This window comes from Cryptotermes secundus, unplaced genomic scaffold (genome assembly GCF_002891405.2).
Source record: "Cryptotermes secundus unplaced genomic scaffold, Csec_1.0 scaffold440, whole genome shotgun sequence".
NCBI classification, from domain to species: domain Eukaryota; kingdom Metazoa; phylum Arthropoda; class Insecta; order Blattodea; family Kalotermitidae; genus Cryptotermes; species Cryptotermes secundus.
The window spans coordinates 48230-68045 of NW_019718274.1; the positions used below are offsets into that span (position 1 = coordinate 48230).

At 39.9% G+C, this 19816-nt stretch overlaps 1 protein-coding gene across 2 annotated transcripts in view; it reads right to left on the minus strand.

Annotated features, from left to right (window-relative positions):
• The window catches only part of LOC111875029 (tripeptidyl-peptidase 2), a 76163-nt gene that overhangs the window by 34924 nt on the left and 21423 nt on the right, over positions 1-19816 (minus strand). For both annotated transcript variants that reach the window (XR_002844674.2, XM_023871086.2), the window contains exons 9-14: positions 19130-19363; positions 16817-16947; positions 13481-13661; positions 10025-10181; positions 9036-9223; positions 4094-4248 (exon numbers count right to left, since the gene is read on the minus strand). Coding sequence is in view for 1 of the 2 variants with exons in the window: in XM_023871086.2 (XP_023726854.1) it covers positions 4094-4248; positions 9036-9223; positions 10025-10181; positions 13481-13661; positions 16817-16947; positions 19130-19363 (1046 nt within the window). In the remaining variant the exon portion in view is untranslated. The remainder of the gene's footprint in view (positions 1-4093; positions 4249-9035; positions 9224-10024; positions 10182-13480; positions 13662-16816; positions 16948-19129; positions 19364-19816) is intronic.

Consider the following 19816-nt stretch of genomic DNA (forward strand, 5'->3'; position numbering starts at 1 on the left):
GAGGCGTCCACGTCTAGGGGTTATTCACAGGAGGGCATGCTCTCACCTCTGCTGTGGGGCCTGGTTGTCCACGATCTCCTGTGGGGACTTAATGATGATGGGTATTATACAGTAGGATATGCTGATGACATAGCAATCATCATAAATGGAAAATTCCTTTTGACAGTATCAGAGCATCTTCAAACAGCTCTGTACACGGTCCAACGATGGTGTGAAAGAATAAGTCTTTCCATCAATCCCAATAACATGGTAATTATGCCGTTTACTAGGAAGAGTAATATAAAGGGCCTTAAGGCACCAACCTTCTTCAATAAGACGATCCAGCTCTCCAGCGATGTCAAGTACCTTGGTCTAGTATTAGACAAGGGACTGACATGGAAAAAGCAGCTGGACAAGGTCATTAACAAAGCCTATAAGGCTTTTTGGACATGCAGAAGCATGTGTGGTAAAACTTGGGGACTGCAGCCGCCGCTGCGCATTGGATATATACTGCGGTTGTAAGACCAATAATTACATAAGGTGTATGGTGGCCCAGAGTTAAACTCAAGACAAGCAAAGCAGAACTTAGCAAATTGCAAAGGTTGGCTTGCTTGGGTATCACAGGAGCATTTCAAACATCTCCAACAGCTGCATTGGAGATACTCCTTGGACTCCCCCACTGCATCTACAGTTGGAGGCAGAGGCCAGGGCAGGAATCTACTATCTCCAGTGCAGTGATCAATGGAAACCTACATCCGATGGTTTCGGCCATGCATACATAACTCAGGACATGAAAAAAGAACTCATATTACGAATCGGGTCTGACAAAATGATACTGAGACATGTATATGAAAAACCCTTCACAGTCAGATTTCCTGACAGGAGTGAATGGGAAGTCAGGCTTCGGCCTGATAGAAAAGAGGGACTGATCTGGTATACAGATGGTTCCAAGATAAATAAGGACACTGGAGCTGGTGTGTACTGCTATGGCACAGGGCAGAAACTTAGTTTCAGCCTTGGGCAGTACACAACAGTATTCCAGGCAGAAGTATATGCCATTAAGGCATGTATTATGGAGAACTTAGATAGGAACTATAAAAATAGGAACATCTACATTCTATCTGATAGCCAAGCTGTACTTAAAGCACTTGACAAACACCAGATCAACTCAAAATTGGTCTGGGATTGCCACCAAACTCTCATGGAACTGGCCAAACATAACAGAGTACAACTGATATGGGCGCCAGGGCATGAGGGTATTGCTGGAAATGAAACAGCAGATCAATTAGCTAAGATTGGAGCTGAACATCCGTTCATAGGACCGGAACCAGCCTGTGCCATCTCTATAGGAGTTGCCAGACAGGCAATCGGGGACTCAACAAATATGAAACAAAAGAAATACTGGGGTTCTGTGACTGGACTCAGGCAAGCAAAGGGACTCATATGAGGACCCTCAGCTAAAAGAGCAAAGGAACTGTTTAAACAGGAACCAGCTACAATGGGTGGTGGGACTACTTACAGGACATTGTCACCTTAAAGAGCACCTCTTCAAACTGGGACTAAGTGATAGTCCCACTTGTGAGAGGTATCAAGAAGAAAATGAAACAGCCACATATCTCCTGTGTGAATGTGAGGCCTTAGCTTATTTAAGATTATGCCACTTGGGTCAATACTTTATGGAACCGAGTGACTATTTCGACGCCCCCACGTACAAAATCCTACACTTCACTCAAAGCGCAGGATTGCTGAGGGGATAAACAAATGAGGAAGCACAATAGACCATTGTAGGTCGCAGTGCAAGGATGATAAGACCCACCCCTTATACATTCATTCATTCATTTTACACTTAACACCTACACTTCAAATTCTTGGGAATGCATAAAGTTGTTAAGTCCTTTGACAAAGATATATATCATATACAGGGTGATTCAGAAAGATGGACACAATTTCAATTGGCTATATTTCCTGAATTATATGTTGCATTTGAAGTCTGTAAATTACATCTGATTATATATACATGGAAATTTATAGATGTTCAATGTGCCCCCCTCCGGCTGCACGGATAACATCTAGACGGTAGCTGAATTCATCCTACACTCGATGACAAATATCTTGCGTCACTGAGTTCACCGCAGCTGTGATACAGTTTCTTAGGTCATTCAAATTTGTGGGAAGAGGTGGTACACGCCACACAGTTGTTTGCGATAGTCCAAGTTCTCTACTAGCACTACGGGTTGACTTCATTGGGCTGCGCTCAAAGTTCACTCGAATGCACTCCACGTTCTCCTCCGATACACGTGATCAGCCCGGGATTTTACCCTTACACAGAGAGCCAGTTTAATCAAATTGTTTATTCCAACGATAAATGCTCTTCCTCGTTGGAGGTTGGATGTTAAACTTACGACGAAATGCACGCTGCACCGCAGTCGCAGACTCACTTTTACTGAACTCACGAATGCAAAAAATCTTGTGTTGATCAGTAGCAATCTCGCTTACAACTGACGCAGTGATGGAGGGCACTAGCGGTAGTACTAGAAACTTTGTAACATCCTCTTTCAAATGTACTTTACAGAATTCAAATGCAACATACAGTTCAGGAAATATAGTCAATTGAAATTGTGTCCATCTTTCTGAATCACTCTGTATATAATTTAAGGTTTGTCTGGTAAAATCCTTAACTTTTTAAAGAAAATATCTTTCGCCTGCCTGAGAAGCTGTTCAGCCTTGTCGCCTTCAAAGTAGTCCCCTCCACTTTGAATACACCACTCCCAATGTTTCTTCCATCCTTCAAAACATTTCTGAAATGCTTAATTTGGGATACTGTGCAGATCCACTAGCTAATTTTCCTTTATCAAGTCAACTGACTCAAAAATGGGCCTTTCAATGACATTTTTAATTTGAGGAATTAAAAAAAAGTCTGCTGGTGCTAGATCAGGTGAGCAAGGGGACTATGGAACAACTGTTGTCTCATGTTTTGCCAAAAACTGAAGAATTAATAGCGATGTGTGCGCAGGTGCATTGTCAGTAGGGATCATCCATAAGTTTGACCTTCAAGCACTGGCCTTCTTTATGATAGCCTCATGAAGATGTTTCATTATGTCAAATTAATATTCCTTGGTCACTGTCTTGCCTTGTGAAAGAAATTCATGGTGAACAATGCCCTCAGAATAAAAAAAAATTGTCGGCATGACTTTAACATTTGACCGTGCCTGTCTCACTTTTTCAGTTGTGGTAACCCTTCTGACACCCACTGTGATGACTTGAGCTTTTCTTTCAACGTCGTATCCATAAACCCATTTCTTATCTAAGGTAATATTGTTTTTGTGAAAGTTTTCATCCTCATTAGCTTGATTCAAACGCTCTTGACTCACATAAACTCAAATTTGCTTTTGCTTCAGTCAAAAGGCAAGGCACAAATTTGGCTGTAATGCAACTCATGCCTAAATTTTGCATAAGAATTTCATGGTAGACAGTTTTCAAAATGCTTACTTCTTCACCTGCCTGGTGAACAGTTAAACAACGGTTAGAACGAATGACTTTCCTAACTTCTAAAACAGTTTCATCAGTTTTGCATACTGACAGCCAGCCTGAACGAGGATCATCAGATGAAGTTCGGCAATCTTTGAAACATTTCCACCACTCATATGCTTGGGTCCGGCCTAAAGCCTCATTTTCAAATGCTGTTTTTAACATTTCAAACATCTCCATAAAGGATTTTCTTAATTTGACACAAAATTTCACACAAATTCATTGCTCGTGAAAATCGCTCACTTTAAACACAATAAAAATTGCCAGGCACATGTAACACTTGTTGACACAAACAGGCACAGCACAATGACTAAGCAAAATAGTGCATTGTGGTTCCTGCTAAGCTACTTCCAAATTAGCCACTGTGTTGCAGCATGATACACATTCTGTTAATAGCACTTGCTGGTGCGCTATTTAAAAAGTTGGGGAATTTACCATACAAATTTGTATTATGATTTTTGGTGAACCATACCCATCTTGAGTTTACAGGAATGTAAAATAATAAAGCCATTCATGATACAGAACTTATTCATAAGCAAACACCACAAGCTATACACATGAAAACAAGAATTGTGAAAATACTTACCCGCACAGGGAAAGCTTTGATAACCTCACTCTGCGAAATGACATTGAACACCCTGTGATATTCAAGTGTTTTACAAACCATCCTGGGACGCAGTTGCAGGCAGTGTAATATAAAACGTCCATCTTTATCCTTCTCGACACAACGTAGCCGCAAAACTGTGCAAGAACAGATCACTGTTTGCCATAGCAAGTACATATATTTGCATAATACAATAAGAGCAGGAGAAATATAGCCCAGCTCTACATCCTCCAGTGCACGAAAAGTCACAAGCTGGAAAGCAACTAAAGATGGATACATTTTTTAAAGACATCACAGCCAGCAGATCCATCAAATATCCTTAGTGAAGCTTTACCGTTGACTTTGATGGCCATGAACGCAAAACTTAATATTACCTATTTTTCCAACTAACTCAATCCCTTTCTCTACCACTGCAATCACCTACTTCATCATCTTGAACCATCCCCCATACAGCTCAATGACTCGTCCATCACATCATCCACTCTTCCATTTAGCAAGCCAGCTACTGTGCACTGGTGTTAATTCTCATTACTTCCTTATTATTAATGTAAACTGTTTTTGTCATCCAAAGACTATGTTATAACTGTATTCGCTTAGTAGGGGGTGGAGTCCAGCTGGGTCCACTTGGCATAGCGGCCACTGATTGGCCTATTGTACCTGCCCCAGGTGATTTTCATGATTGAGAATTTGGTGGAATGAAGATTGGCAGGGGAAACCGAAGTATTTGGTGAAAACCCACCCCAGCGCCACTTTGTCCACCACAAACCCCCACTTGACCAGACCCGGGATCGAACCTGAGCCATCGTGGTGGGAACCCAGCAACTAACCGCTTGAGCTAAGGCATGGCCTTTTAATAACTGCAACATTTATTGTTCCTTGGTACAGTTATTGCCTCATCATAAACAGCAATTTATGATTTTGATACAAGTTCTTTCTTGTCCATTACTATTTCGCAGCATGCCACTGCATTGTCCTCTTCCTGCATCTTGCACTGAACTAGCTTGTGAGTCAGAGCACTTTCAGTTTCATGCCCAGTTCTCCATACAGAACCACTCTATGCCACTTTAAGCTCAAAATGAGACTAAGACAAAACTGTGCTCTCCTTGCCTTGCAACCAGCTTCATGCAGGTTATACCTTCAAGAATGTTTGGGTCCAAACACAGACGGGGCAATTCTCTACTCTTCTGGAAAGGAGAAGAACAGGGTTTCTCAAGGTTTTGAGGGGGGGGATAAGGGCTGGCCAAATTGTGCTGGCCCCTCCCCACTCCTCATTCAGTCCAGCACAAAGTAATGTTTAAAATACATTTTGTTAACATTCTGCGGACCTGTCGCATAATATTATGCTTTTCGCTTTTAAACATGGCGGACTGGTCGCATAATATTATGATTTTAGGACATACACTATATCTTGCTCTGGCATCATGCAGATGCATAACTGGTGTGTAATAGACCTCCCAAATGTTTGCTTAGTAGTCAGTAACATGACCTCGCTGTTTTCCTATCCCACTCCAAAGGAAAATGCCTTTGTTCGTCTTCAAGCTGTATGTACCAGGCAGTAAGTTAGTAGTGCAATATGCATCAAGGACGAAAGCGGTTGAAGACCAAGCGATCTCTTGGAGAACAAGAAATATCTCACTTGTTCTCTGATGAGCTATCTGACGTGCCTTGTGAGACGTCTAGTGATAGGAAGTCAGACAGTGGCAGTGACAGGGGACAACAAAGAATTGTGGCCACAGACAGTAAAAGTGACAGTTGCTCCGACAAAAATGTGGGTAGAAACATTGCAGGGACAGCCACATGGGGAAAAGTAGACAAGACGCTTACTTTGGGATAGTTTACTGGAAATCCAGGGGTGAAACAAATTCCATCGGACCCAACATAAGTGTCTGAAGTAGCAGAACTGTTTTTTGGAGATAGTTTCTTTAACATGTTATGTCAGGAAACTAACAGATACTATCTCCAACACCATGAAGAGTATGACAGAAGTTATAAGATGATGAAGTGGGTGGATGTCACTTCAGCAGAAATGAAAATTTTTTTTGCAATAATCTTTCTAATGGGGCATACAAGGAGGGATAATTGCATTTGCATTTGCAAGTTCTGTGTAATGCCACTTCACAAAGGGTAATGTTTCCAGTAATATCACACTCTCAAGCACTTCTAGGAGCATTGGTAAGTGTTCTCCAAAAATTTTACGTCATAAAATTAATTTGGAGATTTTATATTAATTTTTAAATTGAACAGTGCACAAGTTAGGGTAGGTTTAAAAATGCCAGTCCCCAGGGTGATTTAAATATTTAAATTGGCAGTCCACAAAGTGTTAATATGTTCCCTAATGTCTGAGATGGAGAAAAAGAAAATGTGTCATGGGACAAGTGAACAAGTGATTCTGACTCAGCGCCACATGTTCTCTTTGCATGTTTCAAGCAGATTATGTTATTATAATTCTTAGAAATTTACAGCACTCTTTTTTCAAAGCAAGCAATTAGAGATATGATTTACTCATACTAAATGACATAAATATTATTAAAACGAGAAGGAAACAGAGGTACCGTACTGCATAAGACAATCAGTTTAAGCAATCACATGAATTACCTCCTACTTTTGTAGCAGAGCTCAGACACTGTAGCCATTTGTTTTCATGGAGAAATTATGTTTGATTTATGTTCTTTTATGCTAAGACTTCTCTGACAAACATAACTGCCACATAAACCAAGAAGTACGTGTATTTGTATACCGTTACACAATTTCTTACAATTTGAACTTCCCACATTTTGCCTATGATTCAAAAGTACAATCAGATAAACACCCCATCTGCATGTCACAATGCCTTGGAAAGAAATTAACACCAGTGACCAGCAAATATCATTTGTTAACAAACAGCAGCAAACATGGAGATAGTTATTTGCATAAAGTAGCCGAAAATCATGTCCATAAAAATTGAGCTTCACTGAACTGCTTCGTGGTAATTTTTTTGTCTCTGGGTTATGAAGACAGGATCAAGGATAAGATTCTTAAATAAGAATCTACCATTTCAGCTATCTTTGTGTACATTTTGTGTTTAAATTATGTAAACTAAAAATTTCAAAGTCTCCCACTATCACTTGTAACAAAATCAAAATCAAAATTACATCTCCTTTTTGGAATCTACTACACTTGTGCCTCCTACATAGCCTACCTTTGAATCATCTCTCTCAAGGAACAGAATATTAGTACCATTGATTGGTTCTAAGCTATTAAAACGTTATTTGCATCAATAATTACATTAAAATTTACCAGATAACAAACCCCATTAGTCACCAAAGTGGAACAGATTTTCTGTGACATCTGTGCACTTCTGGTTCACTGCCATAATTACATTTGAACAATTTTCAATATAAACATGGAACATAACAGAAAAAAATAAATTTCTGTTCATTAGCCAAGTGACACAATAGGACATAACGAAATAGATATTGCAATGATGAGGTAGTGCGGAGATTTCTCATTTGCTAAAATCTGAACAAGGTAAGCTACGAGGGGGGACCCAAAAATAACTGGAACCGACCTGTTGCGTGCGCATGCTTTGTAGTTACGAGTTGTGCCGCTAGGTGGTGTTAGCTGGGAGTCTCCCACGACTGTTAGTGAGCTGGCATCAGTCTGAGTTAAGTGGTTTGTCTGTGGTGCTCTGTTGTGTGCGTTCCTGTTTCAACCCTTTGGCGATTAGTGAGATGGCCGACCAGAAGGAACAAAGAGTGTGCGTGAAATTCTGGATTGTTCTGCACTTCACTCTTCAAGTCGCGGCAAACATTCACGCGGTTTTCTCTTTGGTCATCTCCGAGCAAGCGAGGAACAAATTTTGCAGACACCCGTCTCATGTGCAAACCTTCGGTTAAAATTCGCTGGACCGTGCTCCATGAGATGTTCGTTTCCTCAGAAAGTTGGTCAATGGTCTTTCGACGATCTTCATCAAGCAAAATTTCACGCACACTCTTTGTTCCTTCTGGTCGGCCATCTCACTAATCGCCAAAGGGTTGAAAGAGGAACGCACACAACAGAGCACCACAGACAAACCACTTAACTCAGACTGACGCCAGCTCACTAACAGTCGCGGGAGACCCACAGCTAACACCACCTAGCAGCACAACTCGTAACTACAAAGCATGCGCGCGCAACAGGTCGGTTCCGGTTATTTTTGGGTCCCCCTTCGTATTCACAGATTTTCTGAATGCTGACTTTTGTCTCCTAGAAAATGGAGACATACAAAGGGTGGGTTCTCAGCACCTTTACAGACTACAAGATATAAACAGATTCAGAAGCAATACTCCTAGTACAGTCACTGAAGAAAATTATGGATTAGTCATGGCTACAGAGGAATTATGATGAAGGTACTAGACAGAAGTATTCTTTCATGCAAGATTTTTTCATAATATATATAACATGAAAAAACCAATGGTGCTGATAATTTTTCTTGTTATAATGAAGTTCTTGTGCAGTTGGTATGGTGACTGGCTGGACAATTGAGGGGTCAGAGTTAGAGTCCCAGTAGGGTCAAGAAATTTCCCTTCTCCATGTCATCCAGACCGGCTATGGGCCCCACCCAGCCTTCTATCCAATGGGAACAGGGGACTAATTTGCCAGGGGTAAAGTGCCTGGAGCCTGAAGCTGACCACTCACCTCCAACCAGTGCCAAGGTCAAGAAAACGTGGGTCTATACATACACTCCCCAACACAATTTCATGGTGTAGTGTTTAATTAGTTAAGCACAGGGACAACTTTACATATAATGAAGTTCTTATTACAGGCTGAATGCATACTAGCATGGTAATTAGAAACTCTCAAAAGTGTAGCTGGGTCTTTCATTATTTGAAGATGATATATAAATTTAAGAGATTATGTACTATTAAAACAACGAATGGCAAAAGAGAATAAAGACTGTGCTTACCTGCCCAAGTGGCCTCATCAGGTACCAAGATGAAGTGGCGCTGCATAGTGTTCGGTTTAAATATAACATTAGTAAAATGAAGGTCTGGCCGAAACAAATCATGAGGCAACTGTGTAGGACGAATAACAGTGATGGGTACTTGGAACACAGGACCCTTCTCCATACATGAAACATCATATGCCTTAATACTGTAATATTAGAAAGAAACAGTATGTATCAGGTTAAACTTAATTCCCTGTTATCAAGTGCTGATGGTGCTTCTCTATCTGTGATACTATGGCACCTTAAGTAGTATATACATTTAAGTTTTATTACAAAACTGCTACCTATGTACCTTGGTCCATCCACCATGTTCAGAGTTCTTCTACAGGTCTCTTTCCTTCTTTAAAGTCCATTCCTATTTTGAACAGTTGCTCTTTCTTCATTCTCTCACACAATCATTTCAGTCACCTGGATTCTATCTTTTTTTTTTTTTTTGGCCAAAGGTCATTTCCTTGCTGAATTTATCAGCATTACTTTCAAACAGGTCCTATACATACGGGTGTTTTCTTTCTCCACACCAAGCCTTTAACCATATCATATAATTCTGAACTATTCTACATCACCCCTTAACAATTCAAGAAATGCCCACTGTTATTCTCATAAATACAATCTTATCATCTCATGGTCATTCCAAGATCTCAGAGTTTAAACAAAAATCATAATGGAGACAGTATGAATATTGGGAGTATATAAAATACCAAGGCACAAACATGGGGAAATTATTAAAATGGGTCTAAGAGAACCAGGTTGTGTTAAGTTTGGGTGGATAAAACTGGCTCAGGGTAAGGTCCAATACCAGGTTTTTGTTCAACCACTGTAACACTAAAAAGCAATAGTAGCGTTGAAAACTTTTAACAAAATTATAATATAGATTTTAATTTCGATTCTGTATATTTACATGCATGTACGTATTTCTGACATATAAGATTCAGGTTTTAGAGAATTACCTTGATGTATGTACTCCAGGTGGAAGTCCAGTTGGGTCAATTTGAACTGTGAACATTCTGGCTATGTTCATCAAATCAAGATGAGATGGACACTCAACCCACGGTTCTGAACAAACTAAGGTCAGCTTAATACCAAAGCCAATTTTTTTACTTGGATCTGCAGTTAATAAAAGTAAAGAAAACACATGTACAAAAAATAGTATTCAGAAGAATGTAATGGGCTACAATGAATACAGAACTAATTCATACACAGTCTTCCCTCTGAATCTGAATTATAAGGTAGCAAAGGTACAAATATATTAAATTACAGACATCAATGTTGTAGATTTCCAGTACCATAAAGTACTAAATAGTTTTTTAACGATTTATATTTCAGTTCTTTAACGATTCTGTTTCAACTGTACAGGTTATGAAGAATCAAAGAAGAATGATCATGAATGGTAAGGATTTGGAAGACAGCAGTCATGGCCTATGTGAAGATATCATTCTGCCATATTTTGGCCAGACTGAGGCAAAGAAAATAACCCAGCCAGGAACTGATCCTGAATTAAAGCCCTGAGTGATACAAGAACCTGCTAAGTACAAACAGTACTCAGTTCTGACTTTTACCATATTTACTTATATTTAACATAATCAGTTTCTTGTGGAGAGGTTTCCAGTAGAGAAAAGTATGCCCAGTAGAGTGAAACCCCTTTTAATGTTTCTCAATTTATGGTTTCTCTCATTCAATGCCTAATTTCAATGATCTGAAGTCAAAAATCTCAGTCTTATATTTCCTCCATTTATAATTTTATTCAGTTAGAAACCTTAAACGAGAATTTCATCATATTTGGAGCAATATGGTATACTTATTTTTAGCAGGCACTTGGTGGTCTAGGTGTTAAGGTAGGTGTTAAGGTACTGAACTTGGATGCTGTGAGTCCTGGGTTTCAACCTGACTGGATTCAATACAGACTTCACATCATGCCCATCCTTTTTTGTGATCTCTGATAAAGGTACAACACAGTTGAAGTGAGGAAGACCAGAAGTCCATATTAAGCAGTAGGACCCCTCTGCTCTGGCCATCATCCTACCAGCAGGATAGCTGGGTCCTTTACACAGGTGCATCCACCTTATAAACTATTACATCACCAGAGAGTTAGGCAAAGGCCAGTATCTAGTGATTTCAGCCACAGTGAAAAAAACACATATTTGAAACGTTCCTATGCAGTAAAACATGCAGATGTCAGGAGGCACAATGAAGACCTGTGTTACTGGCAACCATATATGCACACAATGTCCAACTTAACTTACATCACTACACCTGGCTCTTTTTCTGTCACAACCAACTTTATCATGCACCTGATTAACAAATAACTGCACCTTTTCTTTTTCCATCCAACCGTGAATAGTTCCTTCAAGAATAAACAGGCTTCACATTACATTTCACTCTGTTGATTATGTCCGACTTTTTCTTTTAGTGAACATAATTATAACTTTAAACTGGAATATATATATTGTGTATATACACTTATATATACAAACCCACATGATGGAAGCAAGATAAACAGTTGCAATAACACATTCCTCTAACAGCCTTTAGAAACATGAATTTAAATTACCTTAGCCTGAGCGCAGTATTTCCAACATGTCACACTGATTTCAACAATGGAGGACTTTTCTGTAACTCATGGAGAGAAGAACTGGCATCTCCTCAGCATACCAATAATAACATTGTGCCATTGCTTTACTGGGCGCTAGAGGATTTCCTTTGGGTGCATGTATGTTTGATGCTACAACCCCAGTACACATGTCCCCCCTCCCTCTTATCCCCTTCCACTCCCCTTTTCTGTCATGCCCCGAACCGTCTCTGAAACTCACTGCCAATCTGACTCAAAGAGGCTGTTTTAAAATTTGGTTTTTCTAAAATTTTCTCGATTGTCGTTTCTACCCCCTGATCAGAAAAGTCCAGCCCCAGCATGGTCTACGAAGATAAGTTGTTTTCTGTTTGGCATCTCAGTATGTCTGTTTCTGCCTGAAGTGGGTAGACCCCGCATGGGCCGTAACAGGGATTTCCTTGTCCATGATTTATTCTGACTGTCTTACAGTGCATACATTTATTCACCTTACTCTTCTCTCTTGCACTACATGTTTCAGCACTAAAGTGCCATTTTCAGGTGCTTTTCTATGTACGTCGAACTACTTCATTGCATGCCCTGTTGTCTTTATACTAAAATGACTAAAATATATATTCGTCATATATAATGATAAATTTTAAATATTAAAGCTGTTCAGGATTTCTCATCCTTATGTCGTATCTCAATACGCGAGTCACACCTATCTTCTTCTACTGGAGTATTCTTCCTACTTTCATGTGTGTATTGTGCTTTGTGTTGTGTCTTGCTCCTGTGACTGCGTGAGTCACAGGAGCAAACTACAACACTCGCAACCAAGAAGGGAACACACACCACAAGACACGGTTTACACAGAATATAAGAAAAACGACCCCCATAGTTGAAGAACCACACACAAGTTTTAATATTACACATAAGCTGAATAATCTTAACAAGTTTTAGTGTGTGTAAATTTATTATAGTTGACAAATATGCACTTTTTAAATAATTTTATAAAGGAAAGCAATGAAATAGATTAGCGTAATTAGGGCACCTCATGATGGCACTATGTTGCCGAAACATGTCGTGAAGTAACAGATGAAATTGAGTGCACTACAAGATGGCAACTGTATACATATCATGGAAGAAAATCAGTGCAACAGGACGCTAAAATAGAAGATTCTTTGATACTGTTTAGTTTGCACCTCCCCCCCCCCTTCACTGTCTTTCCACCACCAAGATCCAGAGCTACTCCCTGTTCTATTCTACCAAACAGAAGAGTGGGGGTGGTTCAAACTGCAAGGTCGCATTATCTGCTCAGAGCAACCAACTAGATCCAGTCATTTGAAAGAAGTTCTTTGTGAAGAAAAAAATTGCAATAAAATTGGAGACAAAGTTATTTACAAAGAAAATATATGGGATCATCTTGGGAGACATGACCAGGCCCATCAATATCCGAATCTGTGGCATACTGAGGAGTGTTATAACTGAGTTTTATTGTATATACACTTTACAATAATCTTTATAAGCCTTCACTTGAACTACCAAACCTAGAGACATCATCATGGTGGGGTGAGATTGAGCTCTTCTGTACCTAGACCATAAATTGCCCAGTCCAACAATACCAAATGATAGATAAGAGAAATGGAGCATTTGCTGGAATGAAACTTGGCAGGGGAAGCTGAAATACATGCTTCAGTACCACTTCATCCACTACAAACCCCACAGGATGCATACATTCTCAGACAAAGTTCAGAGTTCCTGGGCCAGACAGTACAGTATACACAGTTTCCTGCATTGCAACTACCATGTGCTTGCACATTGGCTGATATGCTGATGATTTAACGTATCTGGTATGACTCACCTGTGTTGTCAGGATCGGTGAAGAATGGCTCAACACTAATAGCATGATTTTTAACTCTATTTTGCAACCCTCCACGCAAATGGATACCCTTGCTGTTGCTGGCTCCACAGGTCACTTGGAACCTTACATCTCGTTCTGGCTGGTCATGATATGCCACCAAATGTTCAAAAGCTTTTTCAACCTAATCGCAAGAGTCAAAAGAAAAAAGATTATTGATATATAAAAGAAAGTCTTCCAACTGAAATTCTTTAACATCCACACGCAAAGTACAAACCAGAATGACACATAACATTTTGATTATGGTACCTAATACTTTCTACAAAAAGCTTTTACTCTATGCAATTATAAACTTAACTGAAACAACTGTAATAGCTGTTATTAAAAACTATAGACACAGAACCTATGCTAACGTGTGCACTCTCAAAGCTCTCTTGCAGTTACTGCATATTTTCAGCAAGGTGAAAGTAATGATTCAGGTGATCTCTGATGAACACCAGCATGTGGAACCTTTTACCTTCCCTTACTGATCATCTTAAGCAGCCTCCGTAGTCTAGGGGTAACGTTCCCACCTCATGACTCAAGGTACGCGCGTTCAAACCCTGCGGAGGTCGTGAAATTTTTAAGGGCGAAAAAATTCAGGGAACAAGTCCTCCAGGAGGGACTTTAAGCCGTGTGTCCCATGTCGTATATTTACAGCACGTAAAAGAACCTCATGTTTCTAAGAGACCTCTGAGCTAAATTACAGGCCCTTTCCTGCCCAAGTAGTTTCCAATGCCTCTGGTGGATGGGGGAAGCATCAAGGTACCAAGGGCCGACCTCGTTGGCTCTATGAGGGCTGATGGCACGCACTGTTACCGGTAGGGTATGGTGACAGTAGAAATTAAAGGGGGACGCACAATGGACCAATAACTGGCCTAAGTGCATGGGGAAACCCACTCCCTCTCATAATACAAATACGAACACTGATTATCTTTACTTCCCTCCCCTCTCACTTGGAAGTAGAAGTGAAGTTTATTCTGGTTTGAAGTCTGTTTAAACTATGTCATCAAACACCAGGGAAGTACAAAATCCTGCAACTGCAATTACTTGTAATTTCAAACCCATCAAAGCCAAAAAATATACATATTACAGAGGACCCCTCTGAGTTATTGTAAATAGTTCACTCCAAACATTAATGAATTATGCTTGTACCTGTATTTAAGTTTTAGACATATAGTTGTAGATTTGCTATTCAAAGATTGTCTTTTCACAAAGCACATATTTCACATATTTTAATAAGATGCGAGAATGATTTTTTCAGTTCAAGATGAAAATCTGTGAAAATTCTGAGAATCAAGATGAGGATGAGAATTTTCTCTGGCAAAACACTTTCTTCACTACAATAATTCATAACAATAGCCACTTTTTCCGTGTAATGTCGTATTTACCTAAATGGAAGATGGTTCCAAATGTAAGATGAACCCATACAAAGAAATATGTCTGTACAGGACAAGTAATTTTATGAATTACATTGATGACGAATACGGGGTGAGCCTTGACCAGTCACTGCACCATGACCACAAACTAAATTCACAATCTTACTACAAATATGTGCAAGAAAACATGTTATACATTACATTAACTTACTGAGTTGAATTCCTTCTTGCAGCCTAGCTATTTTTGCCATTCCTACTCCCTGTCTCAGTTTCAATCTCTTCACATTCTCACATTCATTCCCAACATTCATAACTTCTTCCTCATTTTCCACTCCACAGTGGAAACAAGGTTACGCAACAGTATGGAAAGCGGTGTTTCTCTGTACCGTGCCGAGTAGAGCCAAAGTGAGCTGAGCCAAGCCGAAGTGTGCTGGTTGCTATGCAGCAATAAACAACTCTTGGCAGCATTGCACAGCAACACCTGTAAACACGGCTTATGCAACAGTGAAGCGATGTGGGTTTTCCGCTGTCCAACTGAGGGTTTATAAGGGAGACTGGAATGCGTAAGGAGTGAGTTAGAATGTAGCAGCCACCGAAGACAGCTGAAGTCTTACAAGTCACCAGGTTCAGTTGCAGTGAGTGAATTGTGAAATACAGCAGTAGTCGCGGGAAGAACCAAACACGTGGTTAGAAGATTTTATGTGATAATCTGTGATAGTGCACGATAACTGAGAAGTCAGCCAGTGAAGACTTATTGTGTGACTTCAAGATTTTATGTGAGCTGCAGTACAGTTATATTGGGAGTGTGTAATTCACAGAGACTTGTATAGCTCCCGCGTTATAAATACATGAAGACTACCGAAGACAGACTGTGAAGAGAATGGTGTTTAAGGTTTGTAAAGTGTGTAAACCCAATATATATGAGACAAACTCAGTCTTAAGTGCAACAATTTAATTGTAGTACTTTCTTCTTCCCTTCCTCCACACTACATGTTTCGGCCCTAAATGGCCATCATCAGGTGTGTATTCTTACGTAGCTGCTACACTGCCCGTAGTTTAAAATTTAAAATCACCAGTCTTTCCAATTGTATGTATAAAATCTTTGTTAACCTACACGTGTCAATTTGATTTTTAAAACTGGCACTTTTTTAAAACTTCAATTCAAATTAAAATGTCTATAAATTTTCTGTTCTTTTTCTTTTTCCAAATTTTTAAAAATTAAAATTTTCTCGGGGTACACGCCCTATGTTTATAGTGCTGCAGCGGCCACTTCTTGTTTTATCACTGTTCAGGTATTGTTCTGTGTAGGCTCTCTCTGTGTGTGTCGCTGCTTATCTTTAATACGTGTGTAAACCCGTAACAGTGTTATAAGTATTTGTAGTTACGACTTGTAGGTTGTTAAATAAACCAATTAACAATCTGAACGGCGTCTTCAGTAGCAAAACACGTTACATTATGTGAAATTTGTGTAACCACTGATCATAAACAACATACTTCCAACACTTTTTTACATCCACCCCAGTCTGTAAATGCTGGAGGCAGCACCCAGTTCTGTAGAGAGGAGAAATAGGACAACCTTGGACTGAACAGAATATACTAGCAGTGGGTCAGAAGGAAAGCTGTAGGATTCAGGTCAATGCCGAAGACTTCTGTTTAAAGAATTGTCAGACCCAGTGTTTATTTTCCGGCATATTTCTGCCATCCAGTCATGAATTCATGTTTATGATCCTAAATGCTGTCCACATTATGCTGTATGTCCCCTGTACTGGCTACAATCTAATCACGATGATAATGATTGTAACAAGGATACAAAATTAAATTCTGTCCTATGAGCACCTCCTCATCAGGGGTGTCTTCATTCATCTGTTCCATGTTGGCAGAGGCCATGAAGAGACAGACCATTAGAAAGACGCAAACAAACCTGTAACAATCCATGTCCCTGGGCAAAACGTTCAACTTTGTCGAGGTATAATGCTGTGTTCTCCAAGGCCCTCTTCACACTATATGGGGAATACTGAAGACACTTCTTCTTAAGGCCTGACAACAAAACAGCTGAAAAGAAAGTTTTAGACATTTTACAATATATGCTATAGTAGACAAACATACTTGCATAAAAGATGTGATTCCAAATAGCTGCCCACATACAACAAAGGATGATCAGTGTAAATGCCCTTTCTGATATCACGTATACTGGCATATTATACACGGAGATCGAAAAGTTGCGCACATCAAACTAAAAGTTTTTATAAACTGCATTGCAGTTAACATAATTATATCTCCTACTGCTAGATGGTACCGTACGAGTACTAACGAGTAGAAACGCCATCTGTCATGTATCGATCATATAATCTCTACAGTATAGCTTTGTTTATTACATGAGAGACATGTCGTTTTCCCAGGAACGAGTTTTCATTGTGGAACATTATTTCTCCAGTCGTTCTCATGCATGTGTCGCAGATGAGTTTCGTCGGGAATATCTGGATTCTGCAGTTCCTAACAATTCGACAATAACAAGAATAATCAAGCAATTTCGGGAATGTGGATCTGTTTCAGACAGGACGAGATCTGGGAGACCAGCCATTTTGACTGAGGCTAAACTGGCTGACGTGGAGAAAATGTTGCAAGTGTTCCCTTCAAAAAGTCTGAGAAGACTATCAGCGCAATCAGGGATTTTGTACGGAAGTGCTCAGAAAGCAATGAAGTTACACCTTCATGCGTATCGTGTTCACTGTGTGCAGGAACTGAAGGACCTGGATAAAGAAAAACGCTCAGTGTACTGCAGATGGTTTCAGACAATTGTTGGCAACCACAGAATTGAAGAGTTTGATTGGGTTTTCTTCACTGACAAAGTGTGGTTTCACCTTAGTGGCTACGTGAACAGCCAAAACAATAGGATTTGGTCATATGAAAAACCACATGTTACATGAAAAGCCCTTGCACTGTCAGAAAATTGGAATGTGGTGTGCTGTATCACGCTGTCGAATAGTGGGCCCAATTTTCTTTGAAACAACAGTAAACAGTCCAGTGTACCAAGACATCATTACACAGTTTATTGCTCTTCTTGAAGTTGATGAATGTGAGTGTTGGTTGCAGCAAGGCAGTGCCACATGTCACACGTCTAATGAAACCATGCAGTTCTTGCGCAAGTTTTTTGGTCACTGTCTAATTTAAAAAGGATTGTGGCCCCCCGCGTTCGCCCGATTTGTCACCCGCAGATTTTTTTCTTTGGGGGTTCCTCAAAGGAATTTTCTATAAAAACAATCCACATACACTGGATAACCTCAAGAGGAACATTACGACGGTGATTAACAGCATGAGTTTACAGGTGCTCCACAAATTGGTCTCAAACATGATAAAAAGAGCTCGTGCATGCATTGCTGAACAGGGAAGCCATTTTGAGCATATTTTGTACAGACATTATTTGATTTTACATTTCTAAGATGTAAGGTTATAAACATTAATAGTAAGTGCTGTATGTCTTGTAGTTTGTGCATTAAATCAGCAAAATATAATTGCTTAGTGTGATGTGCGTGACTTCTCAATCTCCCTGTACAGTACTTGTCAGGCACTTTAAAAACATTCCAAATATGGCAGTAAGAACTCAAAACAACAAAGTAACAGACTCAGTATAAGTGGATGAATTCATTTCTTCAGAGGGGTGAAGAAGAGGAGGAAGAATATTAAGGAGTGCAAGAGATAGAAAAAAACAAAAACAAGGAGGGGGAGAAGAATAGCTGTTTAGTTCCTTTAACGACACTATGTCAACTGCAGTTTATGCAGTGGCAATGAACTTGGAGGATATGTATGGTTATGACCTATTTCAGGTATTAACCAGCACTTACTTCAGAGCCCTCCCCCCCAAAAAACATGAAAAACATTGGAACTGATTCCTGTGGGGCAGGAATCAAATTGGGGACTTCCAAAATTCAGAGCATGAATGCTAATTACTTGAACTGTAACATCCAGTATTTCATCCATAAGAAGCCAAAAAGAACTGGTCTTCAGTTTTTCTTTGCTTCTAAACTGTAGTAGAAAGTTTTTGCAAGTTTCTGCACATTCTGCACATCCCACAACTGACAATTCTGCATTGGATTCATACAAGCTGTCATGAATTGCCTTAAGAAAAACAAGGGAATGCAGGAATAATAACAGGATGGACCTCAGGGGGCAGGCTGTGAAGATATAAATTGGATGGAGCTGCATCCCGATCATGTGTGATGGCAACAGAAATTACCTATAGCTCCACAAACATGTGGTGCTGCCATACTAGTGCCATTCATAAGCTGGCAGTTACGTAAGGTGAAGTTTGGCACAGATGTGATGGCACCTCCAGGGGCACATACAGTGACACCATAGTCTCCATCCATAGTGGGGCCCCTTGATGTCCAAGTGTATGGCATACCCGGAAGCTTCTGTCGCAATGAGTACTCAGCTACCATCATGTCTGGCGACACATATGCCCCTACACCTGAACAAAAATCATAAACAGTTAAATGAATGTGACAATCACCATGGACAGAAAGAAGACACAGATTTCAAAGGCAGTGGCTTATCTATTTCAAGGTACTATGCTTGGAGAGACAAGACACCACATGTAACCTCAAGGCGGACAACGAGTACACTAACCCAAGTTCCTCACGTGCCTCACAAATACAACAGATACAGTGTGTCCATTAACCCTTTGACGCGGTCATTTAAATTCCGCTGCCGTGTCTCTCCGGCGGTAATATATTCAGCCGTCCATTTAAATTTTGCTCGAAAATGATTTATTCATCATTGTTCTTAAATTATATGAGATAGGATCATGAAACTTTCAATAAAATGATCTTAAAAGGTGGTTTTATAACCTTGCCTTATAATATGAGCGCCCGTTTTCTCGGCAATGGAAGCAGTTGGTTTAGAATTTGAGCAGTGTATCGTA